This window comes from Taudactylus pleione, unplaced genomic scaffold (genome assembly GCF_031769625.1).
Source record: "Taudactylus pleione unplaced genomic scaffold, aTauple2 ptg000875l, whole genome shotgun sequence".
NCBI lineage: Eukaryota > Metazoa > Chordata > Amphibia > Anura > Myobatrachidae > Taudactylus > Taudactylus pleione.
In genome coordinates, this window is record NW_028285277.1 from 2,463,445 (window position 1) to 2,486,716 (window position 23,272).

Here is a 23,272-nt window from a genome sequence, read left to right on the forward strand (position 1 = left end):
AGCCTTACATCATCAGCGCCAACGGGCCCCTCTGCCAGCCTTACATCATCAGCGCCAACGGGCCCTTCATCATACACACCGAAGGAATTATGCAGAATTTTTGGGCAGAGGCAAATGCACGATTCGTCACCCGTCACAATCGATATCAGGAGATCGGGCATCCTCTCTGACATACGAACGGTGTTCTTGCACGATTCTACTGGTGGTCGCGTCTGCTCTTCTGTGAGATCTCTTGGTACCCACCTGGCACACACGTGATGCATTGTCAGTTCCCGTCACACTTTGCTGAGATGCCAAGTGAGGCCGAAAGTTCACATAAAGTTACCTTCTGTCATTTTGCAACATCTGCGCAGCTTTGGCGATGCTGACACCTGTAACCGCGGGGGGAGGTCTCCCAGAACGCGCTCCGTCAGTCAGTCGCGTATTACCCTCTCTGAAGTGCTTCCACCACTGAAATACTGCAGCGCGGCTAATGGTTTCTCCACCGTCTGCTGCCGTAACATTTCCTGGGTTTCAATTCCGCTATAGCACAACATTCAGTCACACATCTCTGACGTAATCTCACAGACACGTCTTCCTCATCCGCCATGACGAAACGTGCGCATATCTTCCACTCGCTGTGACCAAACAAAGACGACTACAGCAGTCCAACCGCAGGTTGAGACACATCGATGTACGAGCGTCACAATAACCAGCATAGCGTTGTCACGTCTGCCTATGGGACAGAGAAACAGAGGCCGTCTCATTACTTCTCAATCAGCCCTCGTGTACTGTATATATATATAGATATACTCTGAGATGTTTTGAAGTAAATGGGAACGTGAGTCCATAATATTTATTGGTTAATATACTTCATCACAGCCTTCCAGCTCTCATCCTAATCCCCTGCTCCATGCTCCTTCCTCCCCCTCTACCCCATCTGTGTCACCCCTGTGTGTTGCTCCTCCCCCTTAGAATGTAAGCTCCTATGAGCAGGGCCCTCTCCCCTCTTGTGCTTCTCCTTACTTTAGTTTCGTCTACTTCTTACCCCCCACCAACACTTGGTGCTTATGTGGGTGTTATGGTCGCTAATGTAGCAATGTGTATTATCCATGTCCTGTATTGTATTGTTCTGTAAGTCGCTTGTCACCCTTATGTACTGTGTAAGGCGCTTCGGAGCACTTGTGGCACCATATAAATAAAGGATAATAATAATAACACAGCCACATATATACATTGTGTGGCATATTAGGGCACAACTGGTCAACACAAATAAAAGGTTGTAGTGCTGACAGCAGGTAAATTGTGTTTATAGCTCCTGTGTGAGGTTATTGAGGGATAGTGTGAGTATTGTCATGTTAGTGGGTATCGTACCCTGCCCAGCTATTCCTATGACACTCCTTGGTCGGGTAGATGTCTCCCCGGTATGGTGATAAAGGCGGCCGGTTCCCGCGCTGGACTTGTGCAACGCAAGGAATTTCCATTTATTGCATCCTGTATCTTCATGTATGGTGGCCTGCAAGTGACACTCTTACTGTAACGAGCGCACCCCAACACATTTTGGCTCTAAGAGTCTTTGTGGTCTAGTTACTAAGCAGCGTTAGGAGACTGAGGGGCCTAGTTACTAAGCAGCGTTAGGAGACAGAGGGGCCTAGTTACTAAGCGGTGTCAGGAGACTGAGGGGTCTAGTTACTAAGCAGTGTTAGGAGACAGAGTGAAAAGTGATAAGAAAGTGATAAGGTACCAGCCAATCAGCTCCCAACTGTCATTTTTCAAACACAGCCTGTGAGTTGACGGTTGGGAGCTGATTAGCTGGCAGCCTATCACTTTCTTATCACTTTTCACTCTGTCTCCTGACACCGCTTAGTAACTAGACCCCTCAGTCTCCTAACACTACTTAGTAACTAGACCCCTCAGTCTCCTAACACTACTTAGTAACTAGGCTCCTCAGTCTCCTAACACTGCTTAGTAACTAGGCCCCTCAGTCTCCTAACACTACTTAGTAACTAGGCTCCTCAGTCTCCTAACACTGCTTAGTAACTAGACCCCTCAGTCTCCTAACACTGCTTAGTAACTAGACCCCTCAGTCTCCTAACGCCGCTTAGTAACTAGGCCCCTCAGTCTCCTAACACTACTTAGTAACTAGGCTCCTCAGTCTCCTAACACTGCTTAGTAACTAGGCCCCTCAGTCTCCTAACACTACTTAGTAACTAGACCCCTCAGTCTCCTAACACTACTTAGTAACTAGGCTCCTCAGTCTCCTAACACTGCTTAGTAACTAGGCCCCTCAGTCTCCTAACACTACTTAGTAACTAGGCTCCTCAGTCTCCTAACACTGCTTAGTAACTAGACCCCTCAGTCTCCTAACACTGCTTAGTAACTAGACCCCTCAGTCTCCTAACGCCGCTTAGTAACTAGGCCCCTCAGTCTCCTAACACTACTTAGTAACTAGGCTCCTCAGTCTCCTAACACTGCTTAGTAACTAGGCCCCTCAGTCTCCTAACACTACTTAGTAACTAGACCCCTCAGTCTCCTAACGCCGCTTAGTAACTAGGCCCCTCAGTCTCCTAACACTACTTAGTAACTAGACCCCTCAGTCTCCTAACACTGCTTAGTAACTAGGCCCCTCAGTCTCCTAACACTGCTTAGTAACTAGACCCCTCAGTCTCCTAACGCCGCTTAGTAACTAGACCTCTCTGTCTCCTGACACTGCTTAGTAACTGGACCCCTCAGTGTAGGATGCTTTATGTGACAGAGGGCGTCTTTAATAACTTTATTAAATGGAAAAAATAATAATTTAGTACAAATAAGATAAAATAAAAATGATCCCATATCAACGTCCTGGTGTTTTTTCCATAAAGAGCTCGTCTGTAGTCTTTATTGGGTTATTCCACAGGTTCTCAAACTCGGGGCCTGATTCAGCAAGGAAAACAGCCGCAAATTTGCATGCACCCGGCCGATGTTTGCATTCAGCGTACACATTGCAGTGCGTGAACCGGCCGCTGCGATCGGGAAGTGATTACAGGGAGCATGCAGTCGCAGCGCACATTGACAGGAAGTGACCGTTTGGGGGTGATGATGGGGGGTGGTCAGTGAAACGCAGACGTGCGAATGCATTTGAGCGCCGGTACAGGGGCGTGTATAATTAATCCCCTGCGACATAAGATGTAGCCAGAGCTCTATATGCAGACAGGAAGCCGCCCGAATCCTGAGTGAGGTCAGGTCACCCACTATTATGCTAATGGGGTCGATGTTACCGATGTTCTCGCTGTCTAGGAGGTATTGCGGATGTGAGTAAAGGGAAGTGGGCGGCATTATCTAGTGCTGGGCGTCTGGTTCTTGTGCTGCCGTGTCATTGTCATTGGGTTCATTAGCATATTTGCGCAGCGGCCGGGTGCCTGCATATGCAGACTTGCGTTCCGTGCTGAATCAGGCTCAGGGTCCTCAGGTCCCTAAACAGTGCATGTTTTCCAGGTCTCCTCACAGAATCACAAGTGATATAACTAGCTCCACCTGTACACCTGCTGGGTGACCTGGGAAATGTGTCAGTGAGTAATGAGTACACCTGTGCACCTGCTGGGTGACCTGGGAAATGTGTCAGTGAGTAATGAGTACACATGTGCACCTGCTGGGTGACCTGGGAAATGTGTCAGAGTAATGAGTACACCTGTGCTCCTGCTGGGTGACCTGGGAAATGTGTCAGTGAGTAATGAATACACCTGTGCACCTGCTGGGTGACCTGGGAAATGTGTCAGTGAGTAATGATTACACCTGTGCTCCTGCTGGGTGACATGGGAAATGTGTCAGTGAGTAATGAGTACACCTGTGCACCTGCTGGGTGACCTGGGAAATGTGTCAGTGAGTAATGAGTACACCTGTGCTCCTGCTGGGTGACCTGGGAAATGTGTCAGTGAGTAATGAGTACACCTGTGCACCTGCTGGGTGACCTGGGAAATGTGTCAGAGTAATGAGTACACCTGTGCTCCTGCTGGGTGACCTGGGAAATGTGTCAGTGAGTAATGAGTACACCTGTGCACCTGCTGGGTGACCTGGGAAATGTGTCAGTGAGTAATGAGTACACCTGTGCTCCTGCTGGGTGACCTGGGAAATGTGTCAGTGAGTAATGAGTACACCTGTGCTCCTGCTGGGTGACCTAGGAAATGTGTCAGTGAGTAATGAGTACACCTGTGCACCTGCTGGGTGACCTGGGAAATGTGTCAGTGAGTAATGAGTACACCTGTGCTCCTGCTGGGTGACCTAGGAAATGTGTCAGTGAGTAATGAGTACACCTGTGCACCTGCTGGGTGACCTGGGAAATGTGTCAGTGAGTAATGAGTACACCTGTGCTCCTGCTGGGTGACCTAGGAAATGTGTCAGTGAGTAATGAGTACACCTGTGCACCTGCTGGGTGACCTGGGAAACGTGTCAGTGAGTAATGAGTACACCTGTGCTCCTGCTGGGTGACCTGGGAAATGTGTCAGTGAGTAATGACTGCACCTGTGCTCCTGCTGGGTGACCTAGGAAATGTGTCAGTGAGTAATGAGTACACCTGTGCACCTGCTGGGTGACCTGGGAAACGTGTCAGTGAGTAATGAGTACACCTGTGCACCTGCTGGGTGACCTGGGAAACGTGTCAGTGAGTAATGAATACACCTGTGCTCCTGCTGGGTGACCTGGGAATCGTGACCTGTGTGGGTCCTGAGGACAGAGTGTGAGAACCTCTGGGTTATTCAGTCTGTATAAAAGTTACTTTTGATTTGTTTTTATATGTATTTAAAAAAAGGAAACAATGAAAAATCTATATGAAGTCATTTTGGGAATAGGGTCTTCAGCTGGCAGGGTCATCTGTCCTCTGCTCCGGATAGGTGCACCTCATAATGCCTTCCTCCGCAGGTCTGTGCGATATATAAGTACGCCCAGGCCGGATGGATCCCTCTGACGCTTCTCCACATAATGGATAAATACGCTGTGCGTGACCCTGATGTGTGTTATCTGCGCCATAATTCTGACTTGTAGTTTCCTCTGTCCGTCCTATATATTGTGGCCCACAAGGTCGTCCAATGGCGAGATCACATCCTCAGTACTACAACCAATGCGTTCAGGTCACCTCCTATAGGGGGAAGCCACTGTCATATTATTGCAGATCATACAATACTGTTACCCCCCTGCTTTTACCCCCCTGCTGTTACCCCCCTGCTGTTACCCCCCTGCTGTTACCCCGTGCTCTGGCTGTGATTGACGTCTTTTTCACCTGGATTAGTTGGGAAGAAGCTCAGGTGTCTGTACGTTCCCCAGTGTTTGGGCCCTATTGTAATTCCAATCATGGCTGTGCATTCCAGGGATGGGTTTTATATTGGCGTTGCTGATATACTGAGCGTCCTTATACTGTATGGTAATAATGACATGGCTGTAGCATAAATGTACTATTATTATTATTATTATTATTATTATTATTCAGCATCCAGTGATGTCATTAATAATGAGGATTAGCAGTACAAGTAGCCTCACCTGTAATTAGCAGTATAATTAGTCTCACCTGTAATTAGCAGTATAATTAGTCTCACCTGTAATTAGCGGTACAAGTAGTGTCACCTGTAATTAGCAGTATAATTAGTCTCACCTGTAATTCGCAGTATAATTAGTCTCACCTGTAATTAGCGGTACAAGTAGCCTCACCTGTAATTAGCAGTACAAGTAGTGTCACCTGTAATTAGCAGTACAAGTAGCCTCACCTGTAATTAGCAGTATAATTAGTCTCACCTGTAATTAGCGGTACAAGTAGTGTCACCTGTAATTAGCAGTATAATTAGTCTCACCTGTAATTAGCAGTATAATTAGCCTCACCTGTAATTAGCAGTATAATTAGCCTCACCTGTAATTAGCGGTACAAGTAGTCTCACCTGTAATTAGCGGTACAAGTAGTCTCACCTGTAATTAGCGGTACAAGTAGCCTCACCTGTAATTAGCGGTACAAGTATCCTCACCTGTAATTAGCAGTATAATTAGTCTCACCTGTAATTAGCGGTACAAGTAGCCTCACCTGTAATTAGCAGTATAATTAGTCTCACCTGTAATTAGCGGTACAAGTAGTCTCACCTGTAATTAGCTGTACAAGTAGCCTCACCTGTAATTAGCGGTACAAGTAGCCTCACCTGTAATTAGCAGTATAATTAGTCTCACCTGTAATTAGCGGTACAAGTAGTCTCACCTGTAATTAGCAGTATAATTAGTCTCACCTGTAATTAGCGGTACAAGTAGTCTCACCTGTAATTAGCGGTACAAGTAGCCTCACCTGTAATTAGCAGTACAAGTAGCCTCACCTGGAATTAGCAGTACAAGTAGTCTCACCTGTAATTAGCAGTACAAGTAGTCTCACCTGTAATTAGCGGTACAAGTAGCCTCACCTGGAATTAGCGGTACAAGTAGTCTCACCTGTAATTAGCGGTACAAGTAGTCTCACCTGTAATTAGCAGTACAAGTAGCCTCACCTGTAATTAGCAGTACAAGTAGCCTCACCTGTAATTAGGAGTACAAGTAGCCTCACCTGTAATTAGCATTACAAGTAGCCTCACCTGTAATTAACAGTACAAGTAACCCCACCTGTAATTAGCAGTACAAGTAGCCTCACCTGTAATTAACAGTACAAGTAACCCCACCTGTAATTAGCAGTACAAGTAGCCTCACCTGTAATTAGCGGTACAAGTAACCCCACCTGTAATTAGCAGTACAAGTAGCCTCACCTGTAATTAGCGGTACAAGTAGCCTCACCTGTAATTAGCGGTACAAGTAGCCTCACCTGTAATTAGCGGTACAAGTAGCCTCACCTGTAATTAGCAGTACAAGTAGCCTCACCTGTAATTAGTGGTACAAGTAGCCTCACCTGTAATTAGCGGTACAAGTAGCCTCACCTGTAATTAGCGGTACAAGTAGCGTCACGCCTGTATTTCTCTATTTCATGTTTTTGCGCCGATTTTGACCCCCTAGTTTGGTGCTCCGGAACCTTTATATATAAACTATAACACCACTCTTCTACGTTTCAGGTCTGGCAGAGAACAGCGTGGACGGGCTGGTGTTTGAGACTCTGATACCGCGACCGATATTACAGCGATACGTCTCACTGTTAATGGAACACAGGAGAATCATCTTATCTGGTCCAAGTGGGACAGGAAAAACGTACCTGGCAAATCGCCTTTCCGAGTACATGGTGCTGCGCGAGGGGCGGGACCTGACAGATGGGATTGTAGCTACTTTCAATGTGGATCATAAATCCAGCAAGGTATAGCCCCCCTCCCCAATATGTAACGGTGTAATATACTCCTGCATAGAGTAACCTTTCTGACAGGTATTGATCTCCGCAGAGGACGTGATCTGCGCTGACCGGGTTACAGGATAAATTGTGTCTGTCCTGTTACTGTGTAATAATAATCTGTGATGTGAGAAGTGTTTGGTGTATATGTAGATTAGTGGTCAGCGTGTAATGGTCAGTCTGTCCTGTTACTGTGTAATAATAATCTGTGATGTGAGAAGTGTTTGGTATATATGTATATTAGTGGTCAGCGTGTAATGGTCATTCTGTCCTGTTACTGTGTAATAATAATATGTGATGTGAGAAGTGTTTGGTATATATGTATATTAGTGGTCAGCGTGTAATGGTCAGTCTGTCCTGTTACTGTGTAATAATAATCTGTGATGTGAGAAGTGTTTGGTATATATGTAGATTAGTGGTCAGCGTGTAATGGTCAGTCTGTCCTGTTACTGTGTAATAATAATCTGTGATGTGAGAAGTGTTTGGTATATATGTAGATTAGTGGTCAGCGTGTAATGGTCAGTCTGTCCTGTTACTGTGTAATAATAATATGCGATGTGAGAAGTGTTTGGTATATATGTAGATTAGTGGTCAGCGTGTAATGGTCAGTCTGTCCTGTTACTGTGTAATAATAATATGTGATGTGAGAAGTGTTTGGTATATATGTAGATTAGTGGTCAGCGTGTAATGGTCAGTCTGTCCTGTTACTGTGTAATAATAATATGTGATGTGAGAAGTGTTTGGTGTATATGTAGATTAGTGGTCAGCGTGTAATGGTCAGTCTGTCCTGTTACTGTGTAATAATAATCTGTGATGTGAGAAGTGTTTGGTATATATGTAGATTAGTGGTCAGTGTGTAATGGTCAGTCTGTCCTGTTACTGTGTAATAATAATCTGTGATGTGAGAAGTGTTTGGTATATATGTATATTAGTGGTCAGTGTGTAATGGTCAGTCTGTCCTGTTACTGTGTAATAATAATCTGTGATGTGAGAAGTGTTTGGTATATATGTAGATTAGTGGTCAGTGTGTAATGGTCAGTCTGTCCTGTTACTGTGTAATAATAATATGTGATGTGAGAAGTGTTTGGTGTATATGTAGATTAGTGGTCAGCATGTAATGGTCAGTCTGTCCTGTTACTGTGTAATAATAATCTGTGATGTGAGAAGTGTTTGGTATATATGTATATTAGTGGTCAGCGTGTAATGGTCATTCTGTCCTGTTACTGTGTAATAATAATATGTGATGTGAGAAGTGTTTGGTATATATGTATATTAGTGGTCAGCGTGTAATGGTCAGTCTGTCCTGTTACTGTGTAATAATAATCTGTGATGTGAGAAGTGTTTGGTATATATGTATATTAGTGGTCAGTGTGTAATGGTCAGTCTGTCCTGTTACTGTGTAATAATAATATGTGATGTGAGAAGTGTTTGGTATATATGTAGATTAGTGGTCAGCGTGTAATGGTCAGTCTGTCCTGTTACTGTGTAATAATAATATGCGATGTGAGAAGTGTTTGGTATATATGTAGATTAGTGGTCAGCGTGTAATGGTCAGTCTGTCCTGTTACTGTGTAATAATAATCTGTGATGTGAGAAGTGTTTGGTATATATGTATATTAGTGGTCAGCGTGTAATGGTCAGTCTGTCCTGTTACTGTGTAATAATAATATGTGATGTGAGAAGTGTTTGGTGTATATGTATATTAGTGGTCAGTGTGTAATGGTCAGTCTGTCCTGTTACTGTGTAATAATAATCTGTGATGTGAGAAGTGTTTGGTATATATGTAGATTAGTGGTCAGTGTGTAATGGTCAGTCTGTCCTGTTACTGTGTAATAATAATATGTGATGTGAGAAGTGTTTGGTATATATGTAGATTAGTGGTCAGTGTGTAATGGTCAGTCTGTCCTGTTACTGTGTAATAATAATATGTGATGTGAGAAGTGTTTGGTGTATATGTAGATTAGTGGTCAGTGTGTAATGGTCAGTCTGTCCTGTTACTGTGTAATAATAATATGTGATGTGAGAAGTGTTTGGTATATATGTATATTAGTGGTCAGCGTGTAATGGTCAGTCTGTCCTGTTACTGTGTAATAATAATATGTGATGTGAGAAGTGTTTGGTATATACGTATATTAGTGGTCAGCGTGTAATGGTCAGTCTGTCCTGTTACTGTGTAATAATAATATGTGATGTGAGAAGTGTTTGGTATATATGTAGATTAGTGGTCAGTGTGTAATGGTCAGTCTGTCCTGTTACTGTGTAATAATAATCTGTGATGTGAGAAGTGTTTGGTATATATGTAGATTAGTGGTCAGTGTGTAATGGTCAGTCTGTCCTGTTACTGTGTAATAATAATCTGTGATGTGAGAAGTGTTTGGTATATATGTAGATTAGTGGTCAGCATGTAATGGTCAGTCTGTCCTGTTACTGTGTAATAATAATCTGTGATGTGAGAAGTGTTTGGTATATATGTATATTAGTGGTCAGCGTGTAATGGTCAGTCTGTCCTGTTACTCTGTAATAATAATCTGTGATGTGAGAAGTGTTTGGTATATATGTAGATTAGTGGTCAGCATGTAATGGTCAGTCTGTCCTGTTACTGTGTAATAATAATATGTGATGTGAGAAGTGTTTGGTGTATATGTAGATTAGTGGTCAGTGTGTAATGGTCAGTCTGTCCTGTTACTGTGTAATAATAATCTGTGATGTGAGAAGTGTTTGGTATATATGTAGATTAGTGGTCAGCATGTAATGGTCAGTCTGTCCTGTTACTCTGTAATAATAATCTGTGATGTGAGAAGTGTTTGGTATATATGTAGATTAGTGGTCAGTGTGTAATGGTCAGTCTGTCCTGTTACTGTGTAATAATAATATGTGATGTGAGAAGTGTTTGGTATATATGTAGATTAGTGGTCAGCGTGTAATGGTCAGTCTGTCCTGTTACTCTGTAATAATAATCTGTGATGTGAGAAGTGTTTGGTGTATATGTAGATTAGTGGTCAGTGTGTAATGGTCAGTCTGTCCTGTTACTGTGTAATAATAATCTGCGATGTGAGAAGTGTTTGGTATATATGTATATTAGTGGTCAGTGTGTAATGGTCAGTCTGTCCTGTTACTGTGTAATAATAATCTGTGATGTGAGAAGTGTTTGGTATATATGTATATTAGTGGTCAGCGTGTAATGGTCAGTCTGTCCTGTTACTGTGTAATAATAATCTGTGATGTGAGAAGTGTTTGGTATATATGTATATTAGTGGTCAGCGTGTAATGGTCAGTCTGTCCTGTTACTGTGTAATAATAATATGTGATGTGAGAAGTGTTTGGTATATATGTATATTAGTGGTCAGCGTGTAATGGTCAGTCTGTCCTGTTACTGTGTAATAATAATATGTGATGTGAGAAGTGTTTGGTATATATGTAGATTAGTGGTCAGTGTGTAATGGTCAGTCTGTCCTGTTACTGTGTAATAATAATATGTGATGTGAGAAGTGTTTGGTGTATATGTATATTAGTGGTCAGCATGTAATGGTCAGTCTGTCCTGTTACTGTGTAATAATAATATGTGATGTGAGAAGTGTTTGGTATATATGTAGATTAGTGGTCAGTGTGTAATGGTCAGTCTGTCCTGTTACTGTGTAATAACAATATGTGATGTGAGAAGTGTTTGGTATATATGTAGATTAGTGGTCAGCGTGTAATGGTCAGTCTGTCCTGTTACTGTGTAATAATAATATGTGATGTGAGAAGTGTTTGGTGTATATGTATATTAGTGGTCAGCATGTAATGGTCAGTCTGTCCTGTTACTGTGTAATAATAATATGTGATGTGAGAAGTGTTTGGTATATATGTATATTAGTGGTCAGTGTGTAATGGTCAGTCTGTCCTGTTACTGTGTAATAATAATCTGTGATGTGAGAAGTGTTTGGTATATATGTATATTAGTGGTCAGCGTGTAATGGTCGCTCTGGGTTGTCTTCCAGGAGCTGCGTCAGTATCTCTCCAACCTCGCTGATCAGTGCAATAGTGAGAACCATGCCATAGAGATGCCGCTGGTCATTATCCTGGATAATCTCCATCATGTCAGCTCCCTGGGAGAGATCTTCAATGGGCTCCTAAACTGCAAGTACCACAAATGGTAACAGACCCGTTCCCATCACCTTCTGCTCTAACCAATGATAGGGGAGTAACTGTCGCTGGCACCTTTGTACATAACAGAATTTTAGATGATAATAAGCCTGCGGGCATCTCCCGGGCCCCAGCGGGCATCAGGCTGGTAGTGTCATTATATTGATGAATGCTCCCTGTATTGTGAGACGTTATTATTACCCCTCGGCATGCTGTATTGTTACCATTATTAATCCTCAGGTAATCTTGTTTGTATTGCAGCCCGTACATCATTGGCACCATGAATCAGGCCACGGCTTCCACCCCCAACCTACAGCTCCACCACAACTTCCGGTACGTCTCATGTCTGACGCATGCGCTGTACGGCGAACGTTCTTCCGTCTGTCAGTGTCATACAGAGACCTAGTATTATGTCACATTACAGGTCATTGTATTAATAAATACAGCGCAATACAATGCTCCATGGAGTTACTGATTCCCTACATAGCAATGTACTACCAGGGGTGTATATAGCGCACACATAGGCCCTCATTCGGAGCCGCTCGCTATTTGCGGTCATTCGTTCTAAAACAAGGGGTGGCTATTCAAATGAACCGTTAGCTCTTTGCGGTCTGTTCACGCCTCTAGGTCTGAACGAGCGAACAAAACTTGCGGTTGTAATTTTGAAAAATACGCCCCCTGGCCGCTCGCACCATACGTCATGTCCGCTATTTATTAGATTAATCGAGTACATCGAACATCGTATGAACTGCTCGCTATTCTTGGGGTTGGTTTTTTCAACCGCTATTTTGCGAGCAGTTCGGAGTAAAAAAAAACCAAGTGACGTGGTCAATGACGCTGCTGTATTAATTATGCACACCCATAAAACGCCCGTTTTGACCATTTGGCACGCCTGCGATCGGATCTCCACTCCCCGTTTTCAAGTACCTTCCCCTGTTACCACCCACATACGCCTCATCCTGTCACTCAAAATAGCAGGCATTCGCTATATATCGAACAAACGATTTTCGGCCGCACTGACTGGTTCGCGCATGCGTATTAAAATCCGTACGCATGCAGAGATGTGCGAACATCGGTCAGAACGAACGAGCGGCCGCTTACGAGCGGCTCTGAGTCAGGCCCATAGTCCGCAGCGCTGTACAGAGAGTACATCGGTCATTCACATCAGCCCCTGCCCCAGTGGAGCTTACACTCTATTTTTGTCAGAATCCAATAAACCTACCAGTATATTTTTGGAGTGTGGGAAGAAACCAATGTACCCCGAGGAAACCCACGCAAACACAGGGAGAACATACAAACTCCACAGAGAGAGGCCATTGATGAGACAGTAATGCTAACCACTGCGCCAACTGTGGTACCCCAAGGGGATCACATAATAACATGGACTAACAAAATAAATCAGGACAACACTGATAATTACGCAGGCATTAGAGGGCTCATAATTTTTATTGTCCTATTCATGTATTTGGGCTTTGTACGAGTATATTGTGTAAGAGACCAGACTTGATAGAACGTTCCATATTGCACTATACAAACCCCATAGACAGAGTCGTTAGTTCCATTACAGCTGGTGAGTCTCATACATTGGTCATGAGTCTGGTGGGTGCGATTCAGTGACTCACATGTTCTCCCTGGTTCTGTCTAGATGGGTGCTTTGTGCCAACCACACCGAGCCGGTAAAGGGTTTCCTTGGACGCTATCTCCGGCGGAAGTTAATTGAATCAGAAATGAGCAACAGGACAAGGAACGTGGAGCTGGGGAAGATCATAGACTGGATCCCGAAGGTCTGGCAACACCTGAATCGCTTCCTGGAGACTCACAGCTCCTCGGACGTGACCATCGGTGAGTGTGGGGGATCTTACACGGGGTGCAGTTGGTAAAGTTTGGTCATTTTGACTAGGGTTCGGCACCTGGTGGCTGCCCGGTGTTGTGGGACTACAAGTCCCAGAGGAGGGGCTGCTTTCATTGCATTTAGACTAGTGTAGTTTGGAGCAGCTGCATTTGTCTACATCTGCCAGCAGGTGGCGCTCTTCCTGCTGTGATTGTACAGTCTCATTTAGGTCCTGATTCTGAGTTGGGAGTAACAAAGAGCAAGTAACCTCGCACCGGGGCAAATACATTTATTATCTGTGCATGCAGGGTAAATACCGGCTGCTTCTGCATGTAGCCCACAGATGCTGGACAGCTTTATTCTTACAGTGACAGGTTTACAGGAGCTATAGACACGTGACCTGGTTGTCCAGCATGTGCTCTATAGAGAGCTGCCGAGGGTAACTGTATCCCCACACGTACGCCCCGGAGCCCACCATCCGCACATCCCAGGCCTTCCCCCAACTGCTAGGCCTTACCGTAAGACAGTCCTGTTATCTGCAACATGTCTGGTACATCTATGTTACATGTATGTGAGCGATGGGCGCTTGTCTCAGAAATCTTCTCTGTTGCTCTAGGGCCGCGTCTGTTCCTGTCCTGCCCGATGGCTGTGGACGGTTCTAGGGTCTGGTTTACTGATCTGTGGAACTACTCGATCATCCCGTACCTGCTGGAAGCTGTCAGAGAAGGGCTGCAGGTGAGTGACGCAGATGGCGGCCATTTGTATATACACAGAATTGCGCTGATCTCTTTATTACGCGTCCCTCCGTGGTGACCGCATTTCTGGTTCTTGTCCACCAGCTGTACGGCAGAAGAGCCCCCTGGGAGGATCCCGCTAAGTGGGTAATGGACACGTACCCGTGGACGGCTGTTCCCCTGCAGCACGAGTGGCCGTCTCTCCTGCAGCTGCGGCCCGAGGACGTGGGGTTTGATGGGTATTCTGTGCCCAGGGAGGGGACATCCAGTAAGCAGGCTCCATCCGCAGACGGGGAAGCCGACCCCCTGGTAAGGGCACAGAACTTTATGCTGATCTTTGGTTCACTGCATTAATGGAAGGCAACTCAATTGTGCTAGAAAATGCTGGGACTTATAGTTCCACCATTAGCTGGAGCGCCACAATTTAACAAAGTTTCATTTGCCTCTTGTCCTGTTGAAGTGGTGAGAGGGCCGCAGGCCGCTAGTCAGTGACTTGTTCAGACCTCGGAGAGTTAATGATTCTCCTTTTGATAACGAGATGATTTATAATTTATTGTTTCGTTTTCTCTGACGCTTTCTGGTCCCCAAAAAAAAAAACTCACTAAAAAAGTCAACAATTTGTTTCTAACCAAAATACTTGTGAGCTGAGCAGCGATAAGTTTTTCTAACCTATATACTTGTAGTCTGGGCAGTGTCTGCCCCTTGTGCGCGTGCGTCTGTGTCACGTATAATAAACTGACGCAGTCCTGGTTAGGGGCGATAGGAGTCCAGTCCCTGTCAGGGACCTCCTGTCATATGTTACCGCTTTTACCTGGCCCTGGTGTAACAATGAGGGGGGGGGGCTGTAATATTACCCTCCCGGGGGATGTCCCTGTGACATCATTGTGATGTCATAGTGTTTCCACATTAGGAACAATAGATGCCTGGGAACCAAATGAATTAATTCCAGAGGCTGTGACATTTTATTAACTGTCAGAAATAGTACACAATATATGTATATATATATATATATATATATATATATATACACTGTATACGGCTAACGTTACAATCACTCGGTCCGGTCACTGTTTTGTGGAATTGTTAAATCAAGTGTTAAAGACTGTACAGGATATAAAGTAGATGAGCAAATACCCTATAAGTATCCTCCGGCTGTCATATGTCTGCATCAGAGCAGGATTATAGCATGTATGAAGCAGTCACTTACAAGCGGTATATTGCAGTGTACACACATGTGACAGGAGGTATATTGCAGTGTACACACATGTGACAGGAGGTATATTGCAGTGTACACACATGTGACAGAGGCGGTATATTGCAGTGTACACACATGTGACAGAGGCGGTATATTGCAGTGTACACACATGTGACAGGCGGTATATTGCAGTGTACACACCATGTGACACAGGCGGTATATTGCAGTGTACACACATGTGACAGAGGCGGTATATTGCAGTGTACACACACGTGACAGGCGGTATATTGCAGTGTACACACATGTGACAGAGGCGGTATATTGCAGTGTACACACACGTGACAGAGGCGGTATATTCCAGTGTACACACATGTGACAGAGGCGGTATATTACAGTGTACACACATGTGACAGGCGGTATATTACAGTGTACACACATGTGACAGAGGCGGTATATTGCTGTGTACACACATGTGACAGAGGCGGTATATTACACTGTAATATACCGCCTGTACACACATATGACAGGCGGTATATTGCAGTGTACACACCATGTGACACAGGCGGTATATTGCAGTGTACACACATGTGACAGAGGCGGTATATTGCAGTGTACACACATGTGACAGGGGCGGTATATTGCAGTGTACACACGTGACAGAGGCGGTATATTGCAGTGTACACACATGTGACAGAGGCGGTATATTGCAGTGTGCACACATGTGACAGGCGGTATATTGCAGTGTACACACATGTGACAGGCGGTATATTGCAGTGTACACACATGTGACAGAGGTGATATATTGCAGTGTACACACATGTGACAGGCGGTATATTGCAGTGTACACACACGTGACAGAGGCGGTATATTGCAGTGTACACACACGTGACAGAGGCGGTATATTGCAGTGTACACACACGTGACAGAGGCGGTATATTGCAGTGTACACACATATGACAGGCGGTATATTGCAGTGTACACACCATGTGACACAGGCGGTATATTGCAGTGTACATACATGTGACAGAGGCGGTATATTGCAGTGTACACACACGTGACAGAGGCGGTATATTACAGTGTACACACATGTGACAGAGGCGGTATATTACAGTGTACACACGTGACAGGCGGTATATTGCAGTGTACACACATGTGACAGAGGCGGTATATTGCAGTGTACACACATGTGACAGAGGCGGTATATTGCAGTGTACACACATGTGACAGGCGGTATATTGCAGTGTACACACATGTGACAGAGGTGATATATTGCAGTGTACACACATGTGACAGGCGGTATATTGCAGTGTACACACACGTGACAGAGGCGGTATATTGCAGTGTACACACACGTGACAGAGGCGGTATATTGCAGTGTACACACACGTGACAGAGGCGGTATATTGCAGTGTACACACATATGACAGGCGGTATATTGCAGTGTACACACCATGTGACACAGGCGGTATATTGCAGTGTACATACATGTGACAGAGGCGGTATATTGCAGTGTACACACACGTGACAGAGGCGGTATATTACAGTGTACACACATGTGACAGAGGCGGTATATTACAGTGTACACACGTGACAGGCGGTATATTGCAGTGTACACACATGTGACAGAGGCGGTATATTGCAGTGTACACACATGTGACAGAGGCGGTATATTGCAGTGTACACACATGTGACAGAGGCGGTATATTGCAGTGTACACACATGTGACAGGCGGTATATTACAGTGTACACACATGTGACAGGCGGTATATTGCAGTGTACACACATGTGACAGAGGCGGTATATTACAGTGTACACACATGTGACAGAGGGTATATTGCAGTGTACACACTCGTGACAGATGCGGTATATTGCAGTGTACACACATGTGACAGAGGCGGTATATTACAGTGTACACACATGTGACAGGCGGTATATTGCAGTGTACACACATGTGACAGAGGTGATATATTGCAGTGTACACACATGTGACAGAGGCGGTATATTACAGTGTACACACATGTGACAGGCGGTATATTGCAGTGTACACACATGTGACAGAGGTGATATATTGCAGTGTACACACATGTGACAGAGGCGGTATATTACAGTGTACACACATGTGACAGGGGGTATATTGCAGTGTACACACTCGTGACAGAGGCGGTATATTGCAGTGTACACACATGTGACAGAGGCGGTATATTGCAGTGTACACACATGTGACAGGCGGTATATTGCAGTGTACACACACGTGACAGAGGCAGTATATTGCAGTGTACACACATGTGACAGAGGCGGTATATTGCAGTGTACACACATGTGACAGAGGCGGTATATTGCAGTGTACACACATGTGACAGGCGGTATATTGCAGTGTACACACATGTGACAGAGGCGGTATACTGCAGTGTACACACACGTGACAGAGGCGGTATATTACAGTGTACACACACGTGACAGAGGCGGTATATTGCAGTGTACACACACGTGACAGAGGAGGTATATTGCAGTGTACACACACGTGACAGAGGCGGTATATTCCAGTGTACACACATGTGACAGAGGCGGTATATTACAGTGTACACACATGTGACAGAGGCGGTATATTGCAGTGTACACACATGTGACAGAGGCGGTATATTGCTGTGTACACACATGTGACAGAGGCGGTATATTGCAGTGTGCACACATGTGACAGGCGGTATATTGCAGTGTACACACATGTGACAGGCTGTATATTGCAGTGTGCACACATGTGACAGGCGGTATATTGCAGTGTACACACATGTGACAGAGGCGGTATATTGCAGTGTACACACATGTAACAGGCGGTATATTGCAGTGTACACACATGTGACAGAGGCGGTATATTGCAGTGTACACACGTGACAGAGGCGGTATATTGCAGTGTACACACATGTGACAGAGGCGGTATATTGCAGTGTACACACATGTGACAGAGGCGGTATATTGCAGTGTACACACATGTGACAGAGGCGGTATATTGCAGTGTACACACATGTGACAGAGGCGGTATATTGCAGTGTACACGTGACAGAGGCGGTATATTGCAGTGTACACACATGTGACAGAGGCGGTATATTGCAGTGTACACACATGTGACAGAGGCGGTATATTGCAGTGTACACACATGTGACAGAGGCGGTATATTGCAGTGTACACACATGTGACAGAGGCGGTATATTGCAGTGTACACGTGACAGAGGCGGTATACTGCAGTGTACACACATGTGACAGAGGCGGTATACTGCAGTGTACATGTGACAGAGGCGGTATATTGCAGTGTACACACATGTGACAGAGGCGGTATATTGCAGTGTACACACATGTGACAGAGGCGGTATATTGCAGTGTACACACATGTGACAGAGGCGGTATATTGCAGTGTACACGTGACAGCGCCGGTATATTGCATTGAATTGTGATGTAGCTCAGAGCTGGCTCCCGATGTCCGATGCTCCGATTACGATATACGTGTCACTAGTAGCTCATTCTTGTGTCTCTCTTGCAGATGAATATGCTGATGAGGCTGCAGGAGGCGGCTAATTATTCCAGCCCGCAGAGCTACGACAGCGATTCCAACAGCACCAGCCACCATGATGACATCCTGGACTCATCCCTGGAGTCTGCGCTGTGATGATAGATGCTCCAGCGCTGGGGCAGCACAAAGACTATATCATGTGTTTGGGCGCAGGCCGCCCGATGACTGACAATGTGTGAGAGTAATGGCTGCACTACTTATCTGCAACAGGCACCAACGCCTGAAACACTGAAAATGTTTTGGTTCTATGTTCTCTGGAAGCTAGAGGAGACCGAGCAGGGCTCCGTGCTACCCCGGGGGAGGGCAGAGAGTACCACTGCCTATGCTGCTCTAACCAAACACACACAGGGCTGCTGGACAAGCCGGCTACACTCCGTAACCTCACTGCAGATAGTCTCTGACTACGCTGCTCGCCTTGCTTTTGGTGTTTTATAACCGGTGCTGGTGGGGAACGCCGCCTGCTGCAGAAGGTTATACAGCTATGCAGGACCGTTATCCATTCTCCTCCTATACCCTGGGCAGTGCTCGAGACATGTAGCTATTGTTAGATTCTGGCCATTGACCAGTTCTAAGAAACCCATGAGATACATTGAGACGTTTATAAACCAAAAACTGATGCCACCACCTTTGCTGGCATTACGTGGTCATGTCTGCTCGGGTGGTCACTGAGTATTTACTAAGCAGTGTCCTTCTCCTCGACATCCCTGTGATTGGGTTACCAGTTGTCTGTAAGGTCCAGCGGTTCATAGTCGCCATCTAACATACATTGTTATGGAAGAAGAAGGTTTGTATTTATATACATAGTCGCCCGGTGTCTTTGTTCCCTTCTATTAGGACTCATGGACAACGGCAGAACGCAGACTTGTCGCTCATGTTGGGGAGCAGAAACTCCTCATCTATATTGCACTTTGCAAGGTACTAGCTATGTATAATATAGAGTACACAGTATACAACGTGTATACAGTACATTGGCTGCCTGCAGTTGCACCTCAGGTAATACTTGAGCACCAACATGACGTGGGCAAGGATTGATCATCTATATTTTTGGTGCTAACCATTTAATGCCTTATTACAGAGGCAGACAACCTGCAAATCTCTAGCTGTGTTTAAGCTGTAATGCCAGGTCTTGCTGGGACTTGCAGTTCAATCACAGCCGGGAATCAGGAGTTGCCTAAGCCTGCCTTTCTACTTTCCGTTTGGTTGTAACAATACAGACGCATTTCGCATCTGCTCAGCATAGGGCTAAAAGCAGCGCATCCAGTTCCGTTACCCGTGGCGCGAAAGTCCTCATGTTGTGTTATATTTTTACTGCCATTCTTCACAGTCCAGCGCAGGGGATTCAGACACCGGGACGTGTTCAGTGATGACTGTTGGTACAATTGTTCAATACCTCACGCATTTTGGACCATGTAAGAATTGCTAGACAGAAACACAATCTTACAATGACATTGCACTGAAATATAGCTTATGTTTTTATTGTAGGGTTAACCACACCCTTATTTACTTGTTATCGGTCCTGCGGGGTCAGACGCCCGTTGCGAGGCAAACGACGCCGTTTGCGGAAATGAACGGCGGTTTTTTATCTCTATACATAAAAGCATCCAAAGCTGAATGACAAAAGTTATGCTCACCCAAATAGCAAGTCCAGCTGTCAAACAATAGGGATCAACCGTCACAAAGACCCAGGCCGTTCCCTGATTCCCGCCCCCAGCACCGATACCCGTAACTGTGAATATGGCTGGATGTTTCATATCACTGACAATTTTCACAAAATAAAAAAGATGATCTATATTTATAGTTTTGGGATTCTGTATATAAGTCACAATTCTTTGGCTAATATTGATGGGTGCGAGTGTATGAAACGCGTCGTTCTATATATAACACTGTATTGTCTCTTATAATATCGGGAAGCCGGTCTGCCTGTAAGTATAATTAATGGGAAACCATATTTTGTTTTTTGATCTTTTGCAAAGTAGCTTCTTTCGAAGACATTTTGCCATTGCCGCCAGCTCAGTATCTGCACGATCGGGTGTATGAAGACTGTTAGGTTCCATCTGGGCTGGCCGATACATAGAATCGCTGAACTTGAATCTCCTCTGTTCTACGGGACATGACTTCCAATCGCCTTTTAAAAACACCTTCTTATAGTGACCATATCTCCTCTCGTTCCAGATTCTATGCAACATTATTATTAAAGGGGGCCTGACGTGACCTGTTCATAGATGGCGTTAATAATAATATGAATAAAATAATGACTTCAGCTCCCATTCTGTAAATGTTAAATATTTGACGTGAATGCGATGGGGTATTAAATCTGTCTGTTAATACTTTTTATTGCGGATCGTACAGAAATGTTTCTGACCAGATGTAAATTTTCACCTTGTAACATAGAAATTGTAAATATCTGATGAAACTGCTGCATTTTTGATGAGATTTTTTAGACCTTTTAAAACAAACAAACAACAAAGACTTAGGAAGTGCGTATTTTGTGTAAGGCTTTCGCCTCCGTTCATTTTGGTTCATTTATTTGTCGTTATATGAATTTTCTCATGGTCAGATCAGATCGTGGCAAGACGAACAAAAATTGATGATTGTACCAGTCTTAAATTATTGCTGATAAAATAAAATCCAGGCGTTATTTACCCAGCGTGCGTTTATTCTCTCTCTCTCCCCGTAAATCTGGTCACCGGAGCACTTTGTCCTGTAGGAACTTTCTATAGAATAACCTGAAATGAGTAAAGAAATGGTAAAAAAAAAAATAATATTCAATGCCCAGATCCTCGTGCGATCATCTAAAGGGCTATAACTCTGTACCAGTCACCTTGTGGGCACATTATTAAACTGACTAAAAAAAAAAAATGGATGTTCCAGGTAGGGAATCTTTTACATAGGCTCTATAGTCAATTATTACCTAATGACGTCTGTAATATATAACCCCAAATAACAGTTTTGAGTATACTTATAAGTAATCTGATTTTGATATAATTGTAATTCTACTGTATGCCACTAGAGGGTGTGTGTCTGCCGGCATCTGGACAGCTGCACCCTGCATGAACCACACCAGCCAAGGGTGTAGCTACCTGTATAGTGAGCACCTGTCAGGGCCGGTTTAGCTTCTACCAATGCTGAACTTGTGTCCTGCACCAGGGCCGTAAATAGGGGTGTGCAAGAGGGTCCCTTGCTTCTGGCTAGCCAGGATCGCTGCTGCAGGACGCTGCCAGTGGCTGTACAGACTGCAGGGCATCTGCCTGGACCGTCCGCAGTATGCTGGTGTGGGCTCTGCCCCCTCTGCACGACATCATGACTGTATGTGCTCAGAACGAGCAAGCACAGGGCGCACTTGCTCTGCCCAATTTCCATCTGTGCAATTTTGACATGTGAAATACTGATACCGACATTCTGCACATACCGGAGAGTTAGGGTTAGGCCTTGGGGGGGGGGGGGGGGTTAGGCACCACTAAGGGAGGGTTAGGGGAGGGGAGGGTACATACCTTAACTGTTGGGATCTTCACAGTCCGGGCTTCCTAGTCGGCTAATGAGCCGCCTGTATATCACACCCATGTCATCACTACACCTGAGCTGCAGGCTGCTACTTACCTGTATTCATTGCATCCCAGACACCTGGCAGGAAGTTGGGTGTAACCAATGAACGGATGATCCAGCCCAGTTCTACCACTATTGGCAGAGGTCATCCTGGCTACTTACTCTCAGCAACGATGGGCTTGTAGAGCGGGCGCAAGATATAATATATTGCCCCATACAGTTTGCAAGTACGTGAAAAGATGATTACTATGTGGGGTTTTGTGACGTATTTTCAGTTTTTGGTTGTGGGTTCCACTTCAGATCGGATCAAATTTTTATATAGGAAAGCAGCTCATCAGTAGTTGTTGAACTACAAGTTCCAGGTTGTGCAAGGCCTATATCTGCTGTATTGGGTGATGTCTAAGTTTTGGACCACAGCGCTATATCAGGTCTAGAGATGAGCAGGTCCGGTTCCCTGAGAACCGGACCCACCCAAATTTTGGGGATCCGGGGCGATCTGAGCGCAGATCGGATCTCCCTGCCTGCTCCAGATCCCTGACCCGAGGCAAAACCTTGCGTCCCCTCTGTCGAGTCGCAAGGTTTTGTTTTGAGCGGGCTTAATGCTGATTGGCTGAGAGAGCCGTCTGTCACGGCTCTCAGTCAATCAGCGTTAAGCCCATTGAAAACACTACAAAGGAGGAAAAAAAGATGGAGCCTACCATCCCCCGCCGCCGGCACCCCCCACTGCCGGCACCGACACTCCTGCACTGCTGCCCAACGTACTGAGGACACCATCGGCTACCCCCACACTGCCGACATTCCCACAGTGAGGACACCACCAGCATCCCCGCACTGCCGTCACAGTCAGCAAACCTGCACTGAGGACACCGCTGGCACCCCCGCTCTGCCAACACAGCCAGCAAATCTGCACTAAAGACACCACTGGCACGCCCGCACTGCCAACACAGCCAGCAAATCTGCACTAAAGACACCACTGGCACCCCCGCACTGCCGACAC

At 45.2% G+C, this 23,272-nt stretch overlaps 1 protein-coding gene across 10 annotated transcripts in view; it reads left to right on the forward strand.

Annotated features, from left to right (window-relative positions):
• Positions 1–21,379, forward strand: part of NAV2 (neuron navigator 2) — a 637,654-nt gene extending 616,275 nt beyond the window's left edge. For all 10 annotated transcript variants that reach the window (XM_088458930.1, XM_088458933.1, XM_088458923.1 and 7 more), the window contains 7 exons: positions 7,020–7,255; positions 11,266–11,420; positions 11,672–11,743; positions 13,056–13,252; positions 13,858–13,976; positions 14,081–14,284; positions 18,703–21,379. In XM_088458930.1, coding sequence (XP_088315056.1) covers positions 7,020–7,255; positions 11,266–11,420; positions 11,672–11,743; positions 13,056–13,252; positions 13,858–13,976; positions 14,081–14,284; positions 18,703–18,828 — 1,109 coding nt within the window. In that variant the 3' untranslated portion in view covers positions 18,829–21,379. The remainder of the gene's footprint in view (positions 1–7,019; positions 7,256–11,265; positions 11,421–11,671; positions 11,744–13,055; positions 13,253–13,857; positions 13,977–14,080; positions 14,285–18,702) is intronic.
• The last annotated feature ends 1,893 nt before the right edge of the window (positions 21,380–23,272 follow it).